The sequence below is a fragment of the Salvelinus namaycush genome, chromosome 38 (genome assembly GCF_016432855.1).
Source record: "Salvelinus namaycush isolate Seneca chromosome 38, SaNama_1.0, whole genome shotgun sequence".
Lineage (NCBI taxonomy): Eukaryota > Metazoa > Chordata > Actinopteri > Salmoniformes > Salmonidae > Salvelinus > Salvelinus namaycush.
This window is the reverse complement of record NC_052344.1, coordinates 8,581,101-8,599,157: the sequence shown is the minus strand read 5'-3', so window position 1 is coordinate 8,599,157 and position 18,057 is coordinate 8,581,101. Positions and strand designations below refer to the sequence as shown.

General features: G+C 45.9%; 1 protein-coding gene across 2 annotated transcripts in view; it reads left to right on the top strand.

Moving 5' to 3' along the window:
* The window catches only part of LOC120031920 (USP6 N-terminal-like protein), a 79,193-nt gene that overhangs the window by 52,010 nt on the left and 9,126 nt on the right, over positions 1 to 18,057 (top strand). Inside the window, exons 3-12 of one of the 2 annotated variants that reach the window (XM_038977777.1) lie at positions 2,291 to 2,364; positions 4,928 to 5,010; positions 6,649 to 6,688; positions 7,108 to 7,188; positions 11,457 to 11,564; positions 12,119 to 12,228; positions 13,343 to 13,391; positions 15,407 to 15,527; positions 16,243 to 16,337; positions 16,748 to 16,813. In XM_038977777.1, coding sequence (XP_038833705.1) covers positions 2,291 to 2,364; positions 4,928 to 5,010; positions 6,649 to 6,688; positions 7,108 to 7,188; positions 11,457 to 11,564; positions 12,119 to 12,228; positions 13,343 to 13,391; positions 15,407 to 15,527; positions 16,243 to 16,337; positions 16,748 to 16,813 — 827 coding nt within the window. Of the gene's footprint in view, positions 1 to 2,290; positions 2,365 to 4,927; positions 5,011 to 6,648; positions 6,689 to 7,107; positions 7,189 to 11,456; positions 11,565 to 12,118; positions 12,229 to 12,294; positions 12,637 to 13,342; positions 13,392 to 15,406; positions 15,528 to 16,242; positions 16,338 to 16,747; positions 16,814 to 18,057 lie in introns of those variants that run through there. The other variant, XM_038977778.1, reaches the window with a different exon arrangement.

Sequence of the window (18,057 nt, the reverse complement as noted above, 5' to 3'; positions counted from 1 at the left end):
GTTTGTTCGGACATATTGGAATTCCGGATGAGCCCAGGGAGGAAGTGGGGAAGAATCAAAGTGGAATAGTTCCTGTCGGAATACTGACTGAAAATGTGAAAGATAAGAGAAAAAATCAAATGATTTAAAACTGTAAAACCACCCTTCTCTTGGGACCTTGTACTTAAGTGGAGGCGAAGCAGCACATCTCATTGGTGGAGAGGGTTGAAAAGCTGTATCCTCATTGGTGGTTGCTGCTCTGCCACTCTGGTGAACGGAGAGAATTACGTCATGTCTCACACCAGCTCAGTAAACACAGTAGCACACACAGAGTATCTACAATAGCCTCTTTCACTAAGAACACAGTATTGTGTTCTTTCTTGTGCTGTGTGTGGAGCAATGTATTTATTCTCACACTGACATGGTTGGCAAGCTGCCTCAATCTGTGTAAAAATAGATTTACAGAAAATTAGTTCAGTGCTTTGTTTATTCTCAATCGCCGCGTGAGTCCAATGTGTCTGAGGCGCACACACACACACACACACACACCTTGTCTTTCTAATGTGCATTTGGCTGGTGGCTCAGTGCAGGTACATCAAAGCAGGTGAAATGCCAATTGGTCCGTCGCCTGGAAAGATTCACTATCTTTTTCCATCAGGAAGGATGATTTAGTACCAGCCTTTGGCTAATAGAAAACACAGATACACAGTATATTCTGGCTGACCGAATTCCATCACAAGAACTACCTGTTATTGGTGAACTCATAGAACCAATGGGGCTCTTTCAATAAATCTGACCTAGACTTTTTAGTTTCCCACAATTTTTCCACTATTACCACAGCGCTTCAAACCATGAACACACACACACACACACACACACACACACACACACACACACACACACACACACACACACACACACGTATATTCTGTGCCAGCTTTGTTAACGTGTTTTCCTGTATTTTGAGCTTCCCATTGGCTGCTGAATCAGGAAGTGGCAGTGTGTGTGTGGAGTGACTGTTTGTCGGACCTTTACATTCGACCAGTCAGCTCCTACAGTCATCATCTGATGAGGAAACCAAGGATTGTAAATGGAGGACACTCACTTGGTTGAGTGGTACAGTTGAGATAAAGGAGGTGTGCGCGCACCTTTGTTCGGCGCCCTCAGCATCCTGGTCACGCTCACGCATCCTGGTCATTCTGGTCACGCTCACGCATCCTGGTCACGCATCCTGGTCACGCATCCTGGTCACGCTCACGCATCCTGGTCATCCTGGTCATCCTGGTCACGCTCACGCATCCTGGTCACGCTCACGCATCCTGGTCACGCATCCTGGTCACGCTCACGCATCCTTTGTCATCCTGGTCACGCTCACGCATCCTTTGTCATCCTGGTCACGCTCACGCATCCTGGTCACACATCCTGGTCACGCTCACGCATCCTGGTCACGCTCACGCATCCTGGTCACACATCCTGGTCACGCTCACGCATCCTGGTCACGCTCACGCATCCTGGTCACGCTCACGCATCCTGGTCACGCTCACGCATCCTGGTCATCCTGATCACGCATCCTGGTCACGCATCCTGGTCACGCTCACGCATCCTGGTCATCCTGGTCACGCATCCTGGTCACGCATCCTGGTCACGCATCCTGGTCACGCATCCTGGTCACGCTCACGCATCCTGGTCATCCTGGTCACGCATCCTGGTCACGCATCCTGGTCACGCTCACGCATCCTGGTCACGCTCACGCATCCTGGTCACGCTCACGCATCCTGGTCACGCTCACGCATCCTGGTCACGCATCCTGGTCATCCTGGACAGTTTCTCGCTAATTGTCCATCTGGGGCATAATAGCTGACGTGTGCACACACCGCGTCTGTCACATAGGGACACCCCTCTATGACACTGGTCTCCATTTTGAGCTCAAAGTGGCTCAACTCAACGGCTCTCAAACACACACACTACTGCTCTCAAACAGCCTCTTAGCTGTGTATGATACACACCACCCCTGGTGAGTCCTGCTGGTTCCACCAGTGTGACTCAGACATGCCCCCCAGTGTGTGTTACAGTAGGCCAGGCTTTAACCTTTGACCCCTGGCTCAGTGTGGGGCCAGAGAACTGAACCACTTAGTGTTTGATAGTAGTGAAAAGGTACAGCACGACCACTTCCAGTCTGTATTGGCCTTCACTGAGCCTACTGGGACCACAATTTAAAGGTTGACATTTGAACTCTTCTCCTCTCCTTTTCTTCCATCTATCTTCCTCTTCTTCTCCCCCCCCCCCCCCCCCCCCCCCCCCCCCCTGGCAGCGTCTGGTACAGAGCAGGATGCTGTGCTGAGGCTTGAGAAGGAGAGGGCTGAGATCATCTCCAAATATGACAAGGTAAGAACCCCTCCACTAATGAAGGACAGTAAATCACCTGCAGCATTGATTGTTCGTCTGTCACTACCAGACAGAAGCTGGGCTAACAATATTTCCAGGAAGTTTCCAGAGATTTGTGCTTTGTTTTCTTGTCATAAAATTGTGATATTTGTCAGACTGATGGTGAAAAGTCTGTGTCCATCCACACCATTGTGTGTGTGTGTGTGTGTGTGTGTGTGTGTGTGTGTGTGTGTGTGTGTGTGTGTGTGGCACCTCTTTCCATTGCCTGTGGCATCATCACTATAGCCAGCCGTCGTGCCTGGTTTATAAATTAGCCTTTTTAATTTAGTCCAGCGGGCAGTATAATCAAGCCCGCTCGTTAAGAGAGGAGCAATGAGGGAGGGATGGAGTGGAGGAGAGAGGCGGGCACTCTGACACAGAGTTTAATTATGTTTTGATGTTTGACCCTGATCACTAGAGGAGTCCATTTTCTCTCGTTGGCGAGGCGGAACGAGTCCAATCAAAACCAATTCAGTTTCATAATGACAGTGTCGGGGGGGAGGGGGACTGATATCAAAACATCAAGACAAAGATGGAGTTCATGCTCTTACAGACCTCAAATGTTTTCTATCAATGGGGTTTCATTCAAGTGATGGAGTACGGCCTCCTTTGACTACAGTAGAATACTGGAAGAAACCTTGTATACACTCTCGAACTGGGACAGAGGTAATCATAGACACCAGAATCATGGAAAGCTTGACAAAGTGGAACACTGAACAGAATCATGCTCCAATTCTGCTATGACATTGATTTTACACAGCTGTCTTGTGCGTGCGCCCCTGTGTCTATACGCAGATACCACATGACACGGGCTTTAGACACAGTCTGTGTCTCCACTGACATCTCTTCCAGGCTCTGTGTGTGTTCGGCCTGAGGTTGGATGTAACAACAATCTATTCATCCCAGATGTGTCTTTTTTATGTATTTATATTCATGTTACCCTGTTTCTGCTGTGTGAGGGAGCTGGGTTAAGTTAGGACAGGATTTCCAGTAAACAGGGGGAGTGCGGGAAGGAGAACGGGAGGAAGAGATGTTTTTAGACATCCAGCTGGTCTTCAGGCCTTGCAGACCTCAGCCAATGCTGGACATTGTTTAGCTCGCTCTCTTTTCGATTCATCACCTTTTTTGACTTTTTTTATACATTTATTTAACTAGGCAAGTCAGTTAAGAACAAATTGTTATTTACAATCACGGCCTACCGGGGAACAGTGGGTTAACTGCCTTGCATCTGTTTGTCACAGATACCTTTTTTTTTTAAAGAGGTAGTGGCGTGGATCAGAACCAGTCCGTATCTGGTGTGACCACCATTTACCTCATGCAGCGCGACACATCTCCTTCACATAGAGTTGATCAGGCTGTTGATTGTGGCCTGTGGAATGTTGTCCCACTCCTCTTCAATGGCTGTGCGAAGTTGCTTGATATTGGTGAGAACTGGAACACGCTGTCGTACACGTCAATCCAGAGCATACCAAACATGCTCAATGGGTGATGTGTCTGAGTATGCAAGCCATGGAAGAACTGGGACATTTTCAGCTTCCAGGAATTGTGTCCAGATCCTTGCGACATGGTGCCGTGTATTATCATGCTGAAACATGCGGTGATGGCGGTGGATGAATGGCACAACAATGGGCCTTAGGATCTCATCACGGTAGCTCTGTGCATTCAAATTGCCATCGTTAAAAGTCAATTGTGTTCGTTGTCCGTAGCCTATACCTACCTGCCCATACCATAACACCACCGCCACCACGGGGCACTCTGTTCACAACGTTGACATCAGCAAACCGCTGGTCCACACAACGCCATTAACATGGTCTGTGGTTGTGAGTCCGGATGGACGTACTGCCAAATTCTCAAACTACTTTGGAGGCGGCTTATGGTAGAAAAATGTACATTCAATTCTCTGGCAACAGCTCTGGTGGACATTGTTGCAGTCAGCATGCCAATTGCACAGCTTGAGACATCTGTGGCATTTTGTTGTGTGATAAAACTGCACATTTTTGTGGCCTTTTTTGTCCCCAGCACAAGGTGCACCTGTGTAATTATAATGCTGTTTAATCAGCTTCTTGATATGCCACACCTGTCAGGTGGATGGATTATCTTGGCAAAGGAGACATGCTCACTAACAGGGATGTAAACAAATTTGTGCACACAATTTGGGAGAAATAAGCTTTCTGTGCGTATGGAAAATGTCTGGGATCATTTATTTCAGCTCATGAAACATGGGACCAACACTTTACATGTTGCGTTTATATTTTTGTTCAGTATAGAATAACACCGATGTTCATGTTCTGTCTCAATTGTAATAGTGTCGATGTTTACAAAGTATGCAGCCATTCAGTTCTATATAGGCATTAAGTTACTTTACTTCTTAACATTCAAAGTATCTCGTTGGTATTCATTCTCATTTGTGCTGCATTCAAAGTAAAAAAAAAAAAAATTCCCAAGGATGTTTTTTTTTAAAGCACAAATGCATTTCAAACTACTTGTTATTTATTGCTTTACCCATGAGGCTCTTTGATTGCAGGGAAAAGAGGGCGCCACTGTGGAACCCTGGGAGGATGCAAGCTTCCACCTGTACAAAGTCATTGACCGCTTCGGCTTCGTACAGTAAGAGCGCACACACACACACACCCTTAGGTGATCAATTCAAATGTGATTCAGTCACACACACCACAATCTTCCCCCTTGTTTGTGTTCTGATATTTAACTTCAGTAAAAACTTCAAAGAACACTAGTTTAAAATAGTACCATTGTCTTGAAGTAGGAGAAAGTGACTCTCTATACAGCTTGGTGTTGAGTATAAGCCCCTCTCTATATCCTGGAGTGCTGTGTGGCTTTGGCATGGCCAGCAGTGGGGTTGCATGGCTCTTAAACAACACTGTTCTTAGGCAGTTATATATATATATATATATGTGTGGGCTGGCACATGTGGGCTGGTCCAGGCAGGAAGCTGCCGGGTTAGCCACAATCACAGGGCATCAGTGTGGGAGCTCAGGCCCAGGGCCAGTCACGGTATAGGGGAGAGAGGGATGACGTGCCGGAGCCCAGGGCCAGTCACGGTCTGGAGAGAGATGGAGAGAAGGTTCCAGTCTGGAGAGAGGGAAGGATGGAGAGGTTGAGGCCCTGGGTGAAGGCTATGGTCTGGGAGAGAGAGGGATGGAAAGAGAGCAGATGGGGGCTTGGCTGAAGGTTATGGTTCTGGCCTAATGCCAGGACTTTGGACTGGTTAGGACACAGAGCTGGGGCCCATGGTTAAGACAGTAGAGATGAGGCCTCAGGCTCCATGAAATAGCCTATGAAGGAGAGCCCTTTCTAGGTCATACTGACTAGGTGTGACGACGACAAGGAGGGAGAAAAGAAGGGAATGCCCCATTTACAGGCAGACACAAACTAACTCATGTAGGAAGCACAGAGAGTTTGCAGTCAAAGGCCAGGTTCAGGGGTCAGGGCAGTCCCGGGACAGAGACACAGGAAGTGGGGGTTGGGACCCAGACTCTGTTCCCTTCCATGAAGTCGTCACAGATCTGACCTGATCACAGGTCTGACCAATGTTGGATTGGTTAAAGCAATGGAGAGGAAACCTTACTTTCACTTGCCCAGTCATGGACAGATTAATTAATATTACTAAAAGAAGGAAGGATGCATTTTGAGAGTATTGGAACAGGCCCCCACCATGGGGAAATTCCATTTTTATGTTCTAAGCCAGTGGGTGTAGTGGCACAGACAGAACTGTGCTGCTGTGAACTGTTAGTTTCATAGTGTAACTGACAGATAGCCATAGAGGCATTGAAACTGGGACAGGACAGTAGCCAGAATGGAGGAATGCTTTAATGTGTTATTTCCTGTTTGCTTGGCTGCTGACGTGTAATGTTCCCTCCCTTTGATGAGTGTTAGGGAAGGTTAAACGAGCTCTGGCAGAAACAGCATTTCTTTCTTTAATGACTCCACTTCCTCTGGAAAGAATCTTTGAGTGGTCCCTATTCACGTTGAGACATATCATCTTGGGGCTCCATCTTGTCCATCTTCATTGCGTATGAGGGAGTTGAGTTGGACAGAGAGACAGCCTACTAACATTCCACCCATCTACCAAATGTGTAATGTTCTTAAAGGCCCAGACCAGCAAAGCCTTAGCTAAGCCCATGGTCAAACAATGATTGATACCTTGCATATTTTCAAAGCAAGAATGTGTCTATAAAATAAACCAACGCTGTGCAATGCAAAAGCTTGTTTGTTTCTCCTCTCCAGTGAGAATGACCTTCCGTCCTACGACTCGGTGGAAGAGAAGGTGAGCGACCATGTTTCAGACCCTCAGGGCTAACTACATCTCTCCCATCCCACATGTCTATGCCGCTGTAAAATGGCCTTCACAGATGAGAAAGAAGAAAATGTCTTTCACATGCATAACGATTACTATTACTGCTATGAATAGAACTTTGGTTGCTGAGAATGTAGAAGTTCTTTCCTTTTCCGAATCCTAACACTTTGTAGGCTTCTACTGTAGCTCACGATGAGTTTCATATTGTTCTGAGCTGATTTTAAGATTACATTCTAATTTCACTGTAACCTTTGCCTCATCCTACATCATAAAAAGTGTTAAGTATATGAAGCAAAATGTATGCTACTGCGTATTTGTCTGCATATACAGTTCCTCCAGAGTTTTGGTAATGAGGAAGTGTTAACATGCCACTTCCTGTGTCCCCTCAGCAAAAACACATCGAGGTAGAAAGGACCTCAAAATGGCTGAAGATGATGAAGAGCTGGGACAAGTATAAGAACAGTGAAAAGGTACGATCTCTCTCTTCCTCCCTCACCATCTCTCCCCCTTCTTGCAGTCTCTCTTAAAATATCTCATTCCCACATTCCTGTTGTCAAATATTACATTCCACATTCTTCTCCTCCACTCCTCATGCCTCACATCTCTTCTTCTCTTTGGTGAACAAATATTAGTGAGTCTCTCCCTGAAGAGCATTTGTAGGGGTCTTTGTTAGTGCCTGAGTTTGGGGTCTTCTTTATGATAGGTGTTGGGCCCTCGGGCATTCAGTTCTGACGTCCTTCAGCTGTACGCTGAGGTGGTTCCAGTGGGAATTGGAGATTTGTCTTTAAATTAACCTTGGCTAGGGGAATGTTTTAGCTTTGTTCTGTCTCTTTCTCTGGTTTCAAGAATTGCGTGACAAGCAACAACCACCAAGGACTTGTTGTTTTTCCCCCCCACCTCCCCTTTAGGGGTATCCGTATTCTGTCAGTCAGTGCTCCGCTCGTTTCTCTCGGCTGGTTAAACAGGTTACAGTTGATGGCTCTTTTTGTTTCCTGTGCTGCTGAAAACAATAGCATACTAATGCAGTCATAAGGTTCTAGCGTCTGTAAGGCCGGTTCTAGCATCTGTAAGGCAGGTTCTAGCGTCTATAAGGCAGGTTCTCTACGCTGAAGAGCCATTAGATCTCATACACACACACACACACACACACACACACACACACACACACAGACACACACACACACACACACACACACAAACAGACACTATAAACTCACCAAAAGAAACCATGCGCACAAACACACACACACCAATTGATGATTAGTGGAACAGGTGCACTCATTGACTTCCTCATCAGAGCCCTAATTACAGGGCTGTCGCTGTAGAGACGTCAAGCCCTGAGTGGGTCTATCTGGCACACACACACACACACACACACACACACACACACACACACACACACACACACACACACACACACACACACACACACACATACTACACAGTACAAACACACACCTCCACACTCAGAGAACACGTATACTACACACACTCACTCACATACACATACTAACATGCACTATGAGCATACAACCTAAACTGATTTGTTAACCTTTAATTATCACCCATCACTGGCCATCCGATGCCTAAACACATCTCCTTCCAAATCAATGTTTCTCTCTCTTCTCCCACCTCTCTCTGTGTTCCGCCTGCTGAGTAATGAAGATGCACTGTGTGTGTGTATATATGTCTGTGTATATATGTATGACACACTAAAAGTGTGGACACCGCTTCAAATTAGGCTATTTATAGCCACCTCCGTTGCTTGACTGACAGCTGAATAAAATCGAGCACACAGCCATGCAATCTCTATAGACAAACATTGACAGTAGAATGGCCTTACTGAAGAGGTCAGTGACTTTCAACGTGGCACCGTCATAGGATGCCACCTTTCCAACAAGTCAGTTCGTTAAATTTCTGTCCTTCTAGAGCTGCCCCGGTCAACTGTAAGTGCTGTTATTGTGAAGTGGAAACGTCTAGGAGCAACAGCGGCTCAGCCGCGAAGTGGTAGGCCACACAAGCTCACAGAACGGGACCGCAGAGTGCTAAAGCGCGTAGTGAGTAAAAATCGTCTGGCCTCGGTCGCAGCCATTGTTTCCTCTAAAATGTGTGCTGCTCCCCGGGACTACCGTGCAGAAATATCAGCCCACAGAGAGAAGCATGAGATTGATCTTCACTCAACTTTCTAGAGCAGTGTTCACTGACTGGTTGATCTCCAAGGCATTCTTAGTCGATCGTCAAACATTTCTGTAAAAAAAAAAAACAACGATAAAGCCTTGTTCCTATTTTGTTTTATTCGCCTGCGCACCGGGTAGGCAAACTGTTGCCATTTTGAACCATTGCATGTGTCTGGCTGGCCTGGAAAGCAGTGCACTATAGGCCTACCGCAGGCCAATCGAATGGCTCAGATGACCGTGTCTGCAGTAACGTAGCAGGCATAACAGAAAGCTAGAGAAAAGTTGATACTGTGAGATTTCAAGACGTTTAAAACCATGACTAGAGGGAGACTCAATGAATACAGCAAAGAGCTGCAGTTTTTATGAGTGAGTTCATGTTTAAGTTCTCTCTCAGCACTGTCAACACTTTGTATTCAACACTTTTATAAGCCATAAAATACACGTTCTTCCTATTTCCACTCAGCGCTGCAACAAGCACTGCAGCAGTAATGAATGAGTAGGAAAGTGAAACCTATAGGCTTGCGTTGTTGTTATTAGCGGCTTGGGTCTTTTTAATATCCAGGAATATTACACTTTCTCTGTTCATAGGAGTAACAACATGAATTTGTGCATGAGGCAGAAATAATGCGGGGCGACTCGAGTTTCCCCACCCTTTTAGGTCAGGGTCAGTGAAGGAATGGGAGAGCAGGGGGATGTTGAGAGGCGGACCCTCCGTCTGCTGCTCTCTCCCTCCGCTGAGACTGACCGTCAAATGCAGTCACCATCAGCCCAGTAAAATAAAAATAAAGCATATTATTTAAATGCTCACTGAATGCTCACCTCACTCAGCTGTGCCTCACAAGAAATACAACAACGGATCTATTACCAGTGTGATCATATAGCCCTCCTCAAATTTCGAAATATAATTTTTTTAAATGACCCGGAAAACAATTAATTGGTAGGGCACTTCAAACAAAGCCAATATGCGTTGATAATGTATTAGGCCTATATTTCTATGGTAAAGTATACATTTTGTTAATTTCCTTTGCTACTTAGTGAGTTATTAGCCCAGTTATAGAACATTTGTAGTCAGCAATAGGGGAGTGATTAAATCCTACAGTGCACAAAACGTGTACATTTCTAGGCATCTTTGAAAAGCTGCTACTGTAGGCTGAATGATAGAACAGCTATTTCCATGTTAAAATGTTATGGGATGCATTTTCTCCATAGTTTTTGATGGTAGGCCACTCTGGTAGGCCTATATTATGATCAAATAGCCACAGTAGCCTACTTGGCCACTATTATAACTAACATAAAGGAGGGTACAGCCTCAGTGTTCACAGTAAACACGAGCTGGAAGTTGCACAGAATTTTCAAGTTTGCGCTCAGCAGACCAGAAATTTGCTCAGTGCCCCAAGAAATTTGAGGGAACATTGGTTGCAACACTCACTACTGAGTTCCAAACTGCCTCTGGAAGCAAAGTTTCCATGGCCGAGCAGCCGCACACAAGCTTAAGATCAACGCAATGCCAAGCATTGGCTGGAAGTGGTGTAAAGCTCGCCGCCATTGGACTATGGAGCAGTGGAAACGCATTCTCTGGAGTGATGAATCACGCTTCACCATCTAGCAGTCCAACTGACAAATCTGGGTTTGGTGGGTGCCAGGAGAACGCTACCTGCCTTATTGTAGTGCCATCTGTAAAGTTTAGTGGAGGAGGAATAATGGTCCGGGGCTGTTTTTCATGGTTCGGGCTAGGCCCCCCCCCCCCCCCCCCGATTCTGTGCTTCCAACTTTGTGGCAACAGTTTGGGGAAGTCCCTTTTCTGTTTCAGCATGACAATGCCCCTGTGGACAAAGCGAGGTCCATACAGAAATGGTTTGTCGAGATCTGTGTAGAAGAACTTGACTGGCCTGCACAGAGCCCTGACCTCAACTCCATCAACTGTAAGCCAGGCCTAATTGTCCAACAGTGCCCGACCTCTCTAATGCTCTTCTGGCTGAATGGAAGCAAGTCCCTGCAGCAATGTTCCAACAGCTAGTGGAAAGCCTTCCCAGAAGAGTGGAGGCTGTTATAACAGAAAAGGAGGGACCAACTTCATATTAATAGCCATGATTTTGTTCAAAGTGTCAACATACTTTTGTCTGTGTGTGACCCTGTAAAACAACACACACATACCTGTCCTCTCACACACACCTGTCCTCTCACACACACCTGTCCTCTCTCTCACACACACACACACACACACACACACACACACACACACACACACACACGTCCTCTCACACACACCTGTCCTCTCTCTCACACACACACACACACACACCTGTCCTCTCATACTATCCACTTGAGTGACATTTGATTGATGATTGATTGTACCCCCTTAATGCTGAATGTGAGTCAGATTATTCATACTGTCAATTCATCATGAAAACTGTTCGGTTGTGTAGCTCAAATTTGATTGGGCACAAAGGCATTTTGAACCTTGAGCGTTAGGGCTAGGGGGTGTGGTTGAAAGGTGAAGCATGGTCTCTTTGATGTTGCACTAAGAATGTCCTTTTCCCCGTATTCATGTCTCCCTCCAGCTGGTGAGGCGGATCTATAAGGGAATTCCCCTACAGCTCCGAGGAGAGGTGTGGTGTCTGCTCCTCGACGTTCCCAAAATAAAGGAGGAGAAGAAAGACTTCTACGAGGTACGTTATGGAAGCACGAGACAAGAGCTCACAGCATAGGACCAATATCCTCCCTCCTTCCTCCCCGGGCAAAGTCATGTAGAAACTACATACATTCACACTCTCCTATTGTCTCTCTCCACTCAGCCAGCTTCATTAACATTCATAACCAGGCCGGGTGAGGCCCTGGATTTATTACATTTCAGAGCGTCATCCATTAATATGGGGGAGATGAATGTGTGTGGAGGGGAAGGTGTGTGTGTGTGTGTGTGTGTGTGTGTGTGTGTGTGTGTGTGTGTGTGTGTGTGTGTGTGTGTGTGTGTGTGTGTGTGTGTGTGTGTGTGTGTGTGTGTGTCAGCACTGGAATACTGAGTTTCTAGTCACAACTGAGCTTTAATATAACTCAAACATTTGCGGGATGGATGAGTAGTTTTATTCCTTTGTATTTCACTCTCACAAACTCTCTCTCTCTCACACACACACACACACACACACACACACACACACACACACACACACACACACACACACACACTCCCTCAGTGACTCTGTGTTGTTGTGTTTCCTGTGTGTAGAAGCTGAAGCTCAGGGCTCGAGGTCTGTCTCCTGACGTCCGTCAGATTGACCTGGATGTGAACCGAACCTACAGGAACCACATCATGTTCATGACCCGCTACGACGTCAAGTCAGTATCTCCCTCCGACTGCACACACACACACATACACACAACACACACACACACACACAACACAGGAACCACATCATGTTCATGACCCGCTACGACGTCAAGTCAGTATCTCCCTCCGACTGCACACACACACACATACACACAACACACACACACACACACAACACAGGAACCACATCATGTTCATGACCCGCTACGACGTCAAGTCAGTATCTCCCTCCGACTGCACACACACACACATACACACAACACACACACACACAACACAGGAACCACATCATGTTCATGACCCGCTACGACGTCAAGTCAGTATCTCCCTCCGACTGCACACACACACACATACACACAACACACACACACACAACACAGGAACCACATCATGTTCATGACCCGCTACGACGTCAAGTCAGTATCTCATACTCAACATGATGAGAAGTACATTATCTACACTTAGTTACTACAGAATAGTACCCGTAATTAGGGTCTGGACTTTTTCTTGACCATGTGCCCTGACTAGGAAAAACCCCTGGTCGTAGCCTGGGCCATGATGCACATCTATCTGGCCATACCTCTTTCTGTCATAATGGTGGCTGACATTGACATTTCCCGATAAGGAAGTCAGAGGACACACTTCCCTTTTCTGTTTTTACTTCTGCTTGATGACGTCATGGAGAGAGCCAGAACCAGGGGCCCCTGGGAAGTAAACACTGTGGCCTGCAGAGTCAGAGAGCAGCGAGGACCTGGCAGCCACAGCCTCACAGGAACTAAACACATCGCCTCAGTACTGACCATGAAAGCATAACATTTCCTACTACCTCAAACACAAAGGTTGCCATTACTGGCCAAATATAGGAAGTAAAAATCACTAATGCACTTGTTCATCTCATTTAGAAGACAGTACGACTATTAGAGCATTTGAATGATGAGAGAAGACCAGATCTCTCTTGAAAAATGTATCTCAATGAGACTAACCTGGTTAAATAAAAAAGCAACCTGAATTCCCCTTTTGTGATCAATTGTGAAGCTCCTGAGGTGTTCCTGTTAGTTAACCTGCACTTCCATCAGATGACGTCTAGTCATTAGTAGGTTGACTGTTTGTTGTTGTTTTCAGGCAGCAGGCTCTGTTCCACGTCCTAACAGCCTACTCCATGTACAACACGGTGAGTCACACTACACACATTCCAGAATGAATCCCCCGAAACCGCTTTTCTTTATTCTACCTCTCCTTTTCCCAATCAACTATTTTCTACAGCCTCTTCCTTCTCCTCTCCCTCGTCCTTCTTTTTTCCCCTCATCCAGCTCCTCCTGTACATCCTCCCCGTTCTCTCCATCCACCAACCTTTTCTGTTCCTGTGTAGAAATAGAAAAGTGAGTTTGTATGTACAGTTGAAGTCAGAAGTTTACATACACTTAGTTTGGAGTCATTAAAACTCGTTTTTAAACCACTCCACAAATTTCTTGTTAACAAGCTATAGTTTTGGCAAGTCGATTAGGACATCTACTTTGTGCATGACAAGTAATTTTTCCAACAATTGTTTACAGACAGATTATTTCACTTATAATTCACTGTATCAGAAGATTACTTACACTAAATTGACTCTGTCTTTAAACAGCTTGGAAAATTCCAGAAAATTATGTCATGGCTTTAGAAGCTTCTGATAGGCTAATTGACATCATTTAAGTCAATTGGAGGTGTACCTGTGGATGTATTTCAAGGCCTACCTTCAAACTCAGTGCCTCTTTGCTTGACATCATGGGAAAATCAGCCAAGACCTCAGAAAATAAATAGTAGACCTCCATAAGTCTGGTTCATCCTTGGGAGCAATTTCAAAATGCCTGAAGGTACCACGTTCATCTGTACAAGCAATAGTACGCAAGTATAAACACCATGGGACCACGCAGCTGTCATACCGCTCAGGAAGGAGACACGTTCTGTCTCCTAGAGATGAACGTACTTTGGTGCGAAAAGTGCAAATCAATCCCAGAATGACAGCAAAGGACCTTGTAAAGATGCTGAAGGAAACGGGTACAAATGATCTATATCCACAGTAAAACGAGTCCTATATCGACATAACCTGAAAGGCCGCTCAGCAAGGAAGAAGCCACTGCTCCAAAACCGCCATAAAAAAGCCTACAGTTTGCAACTGCACATGGGGACAAAGATCATACGTTTTGAAGAAATGTCCTCTGGTCTGATGAAACAAAAATAGAACTGTTTGGCCATAATGACCACCGTTATGTTTGGAGGAAAAAGGGGGAGGCTTGCATGCTGAAGAACACCATCCCAACCGTGAAGTACGGGGGTGGTAGCATCATGTTGTGGGGGTGCTTTGCTGCAGGAGGGACTGGTGCACTTCACAAAATAGATGGAATCATGAGGCAGGAAAATTATGTGGATATTGAAGCAACATCTCAAGACATCAGTCAGGAAGTTAAAGCTTGGTCGCAAATGGGTCTTCCAAATGGACAATGACCCCAAGCATACTTCCAAAGTTTTGGCAAAATGGCTTGATGACAACAAAGTCAAGGTATTGGAGTGGCCATCACATAGCCCTGACCTCAATCCCATAGAATATTTGTGGGCACAACTGAAAAAGCATGTGTGAGCAAGGAGGCCTACAAACCTGACTCAGTTACACCAGCTCTGTCAGGAGAAATGGGCCAAAATTCTCCCAACTTATTGTGGGAAGCTTGTGGAAGGCTACCTGAAATGTTAGAACCAAGTTAAACAATTTAAAGGCAATGCTACCAAATACTAATTGAGTTATGTAAACTTCTGACCCACAGGGAATGTGATGAAAGAAATAAAAGCTGAAATAAATCATTCTCTCTACTATTATTCTGACATTTCACATTCTTAAAATAAGGTGGTGATCCGAACTGACCTAAGACAGGGATTTTTTTTTTTTTTTTTACTAGGATTAAATGTCAGGAATTGTTAAAAACTGAGTTAAAATGTATTTGGCTAAGGTGTATATAAACTTCCAACTGCAACTATGTTTGTCTATACATTATAAAAGTGTGTGTGTGTGTGTGTGTGTGTGTGTGTGTGTGTGTGTGTGTGTGTGTGTGTGTGTGTGTGTGTGTGTGTGTGTGTGTGTGTGTGTGTGTGTGTGTGTGTGTGTGTGTGTGTGTGTGTGTGTGTGTGTGTGTGTGTGTGTGTGTGTGTGTGTAGGAGGTGGGATACTGCCAGGGCATGAGTCAGATCACTGCTCTGTTGCTCATCTATATGAATGAAGAGGATGCCTTCTGGGCTTTGGTCAAACTGCTGTCTGGACAGAAACACGCCATGCATGGTAAACACACACTCTACACACTGTAACATCCTATAGAAGTGTTAGACCGTCATTCAGTAGCCCACGCAAAACCCACGCCTAAGTCATGCCATACATTTCACCATATAGGATACAAGTCAATTCAGGGGTAGCATACTAGACCAGACACTAAGTAGGCATGAACAGCCGTGCCCTAGACCACATAGGATAGTTAGCTCTGGTCTTTTACTCCAAACATTCATTAAGGCCAACATGACCCCACTGACACAGGAACGTGCCCTACGGATAGAATATAAACACACACTCACACTGTATACACACTCTCACATACCTTTCAAGGACTTAGGCTGTCTCTTCTGGGCCCCATAAAATGTGAGGAAACGCATTTCTAGAGAACCCTCCCTTACAGCTTCTTACCAGATATCTATAGAGCTCACCCAATCTCACATCCCTTCCATTCAGACCCACACACACACTGTATACACACCCAATCTCACGTCCCTTCCATTCAGACCCACACACACACTGTATACACACCCAATCTCACGTCCCTTCCATTCAGACCCACACACACACTGTATACACACCCAATCTCACGTCCCTTCCATTCAGACCCACACACACACTGTATACACACCCAATCTCACGTCCCTTCCATTCAGACCCACACACAGCGAGAACCACCAGAGTAAATTTCTACATTTGATAAAATGCTCTGTGATCTCCTCCCCTCTAGGGTTTTTTATCCCTGGCTTCCCCAAGCTGATGCGCTTCCAGGAGCACCATGACCGCATCCTCAAGAAGATGATGCCCAAACTGAAGTCACACCTGGTGAGGCCCGCAGAGTGCGCGCACACACACACACACACACACACACACACACACACACACAGCCTGGGGGAGTGGTATATAAATGACAGCCCTAAGCCTGCTGGTATGGGGTACTGAGTTGAGTGGCACAGCAGCAGCCTTTGATGTGTTGAGATTAAAGGGTGGTGGAATGAGAAAGAAATGCCATGTCTACACACACAACCATACACACACACACAGACACACACACACACACACACAGACAGACAAACATGGCTTTTATTCTGCTTTTAATATGGGGCCTTGGGCACATTGGCGGATTCACCACTGCTGTTAAACCAAGGCCACTGACATTTTTTAATACGCATGCACGCACGTACGTACACACACACGGACACGGAGTGGTAATGGCTCATTGGCCTCTGTTTCAGGACACACAGGAGGTGTTCACCAGCCTGTACACTATGAAGTGGTTCTTCCAGTGTTTCCTGGACAGGGTGAGTGGCTGAATCACATCCACTTCCCTCTGTATCAGAATGTTAGACAGGGTGAGTGACTGAATCACATCCCCTTACCTCTGTATCATAATGTTAGACAGGGTGAGTGGCTGAATCACATCCCCTTCCCTCTGTATCAGAATGTTAGACAGGGTGAGTGACTGAATCACATCCCCTTCCCTCTGTATCAGAATGTTAGACAGGGTGAGTGGCTGAATCACATCCCCTTCCCTCTGTATCAGAATGTTAGACAGGGTGAGTGGCTGAATCACATCCCCTTCCCTCTGTATCATAATGTTAGACAGGGTGAGTGGCTGAATCACATCCCCTTCCCTCTGTATCATAATGTTAGACATGGTGAGTGACTGAATCACATCCCCTTCCCTCTGTATCAGAATGTTAGACAGGGTGAGTGGCTGAATCACATCCCCTTCCCTCTGTATCAGAATGTTAGACAGGGTGAGTGGCTGAATCACATCCCCTTCCCTCTGTATCAGAATGTTAGACAGGGTGAGTGGCTGAATCACATCCCCTTCTCTCTGTATCATAATGTTAGACAGGGTGAGTGGCTGAATCACATCCCCTTCCCTCTGTATCAGAATGTTAGACATGGTGAGTGGCTGAATCACATCCCCTTCCCTCTGTATCAGAATGTTAGACAGGGTGAGTGACTGAATCACATCCCCTTCCCTCTGTATCAGAATGTTAGACAGGGTGAGTGACTGAATCACATCCCCTTCCCTCTGTATCATAATGTTAGACAGGGTGAGTGACTGAATCACATCCCCTTCTCTCTGTATCATAATGTTAGACAGGGTGAGTGGCTGAATCACATCCCCTTCCCTCTGTATCAGAATGTTAGACAGGGTGAGTGGCTGAATCACATCCCCTTCCCTCTGTATCAGAATGTTAGACAGGGTGAGTGGCTGAATCACATCCCCTTCCCTCTGTATCATAATGTTAGACAGGGTGAGTGACTGAATCACATCCCCTTCCCTCTGTATCAGAATGTTAGACAGGGTGAGTGACTGAATCACATCCCCTTCCCTCTGTATCATAATGTTAGACAGGGTGAGTGGCTGAATCACATCCCCTTCCCTCTGTATCATAATGTTAGACAGGGTGAGTGACTGAATCACATCCCCTTCCCTCTGTATCAGAATGTTAGACAGGGTGAGTGTCTGAATCACATCCCCTTCCCTCTGTATCAGAATGTTAGACAGGGTGAGTGGCTGAATCACATC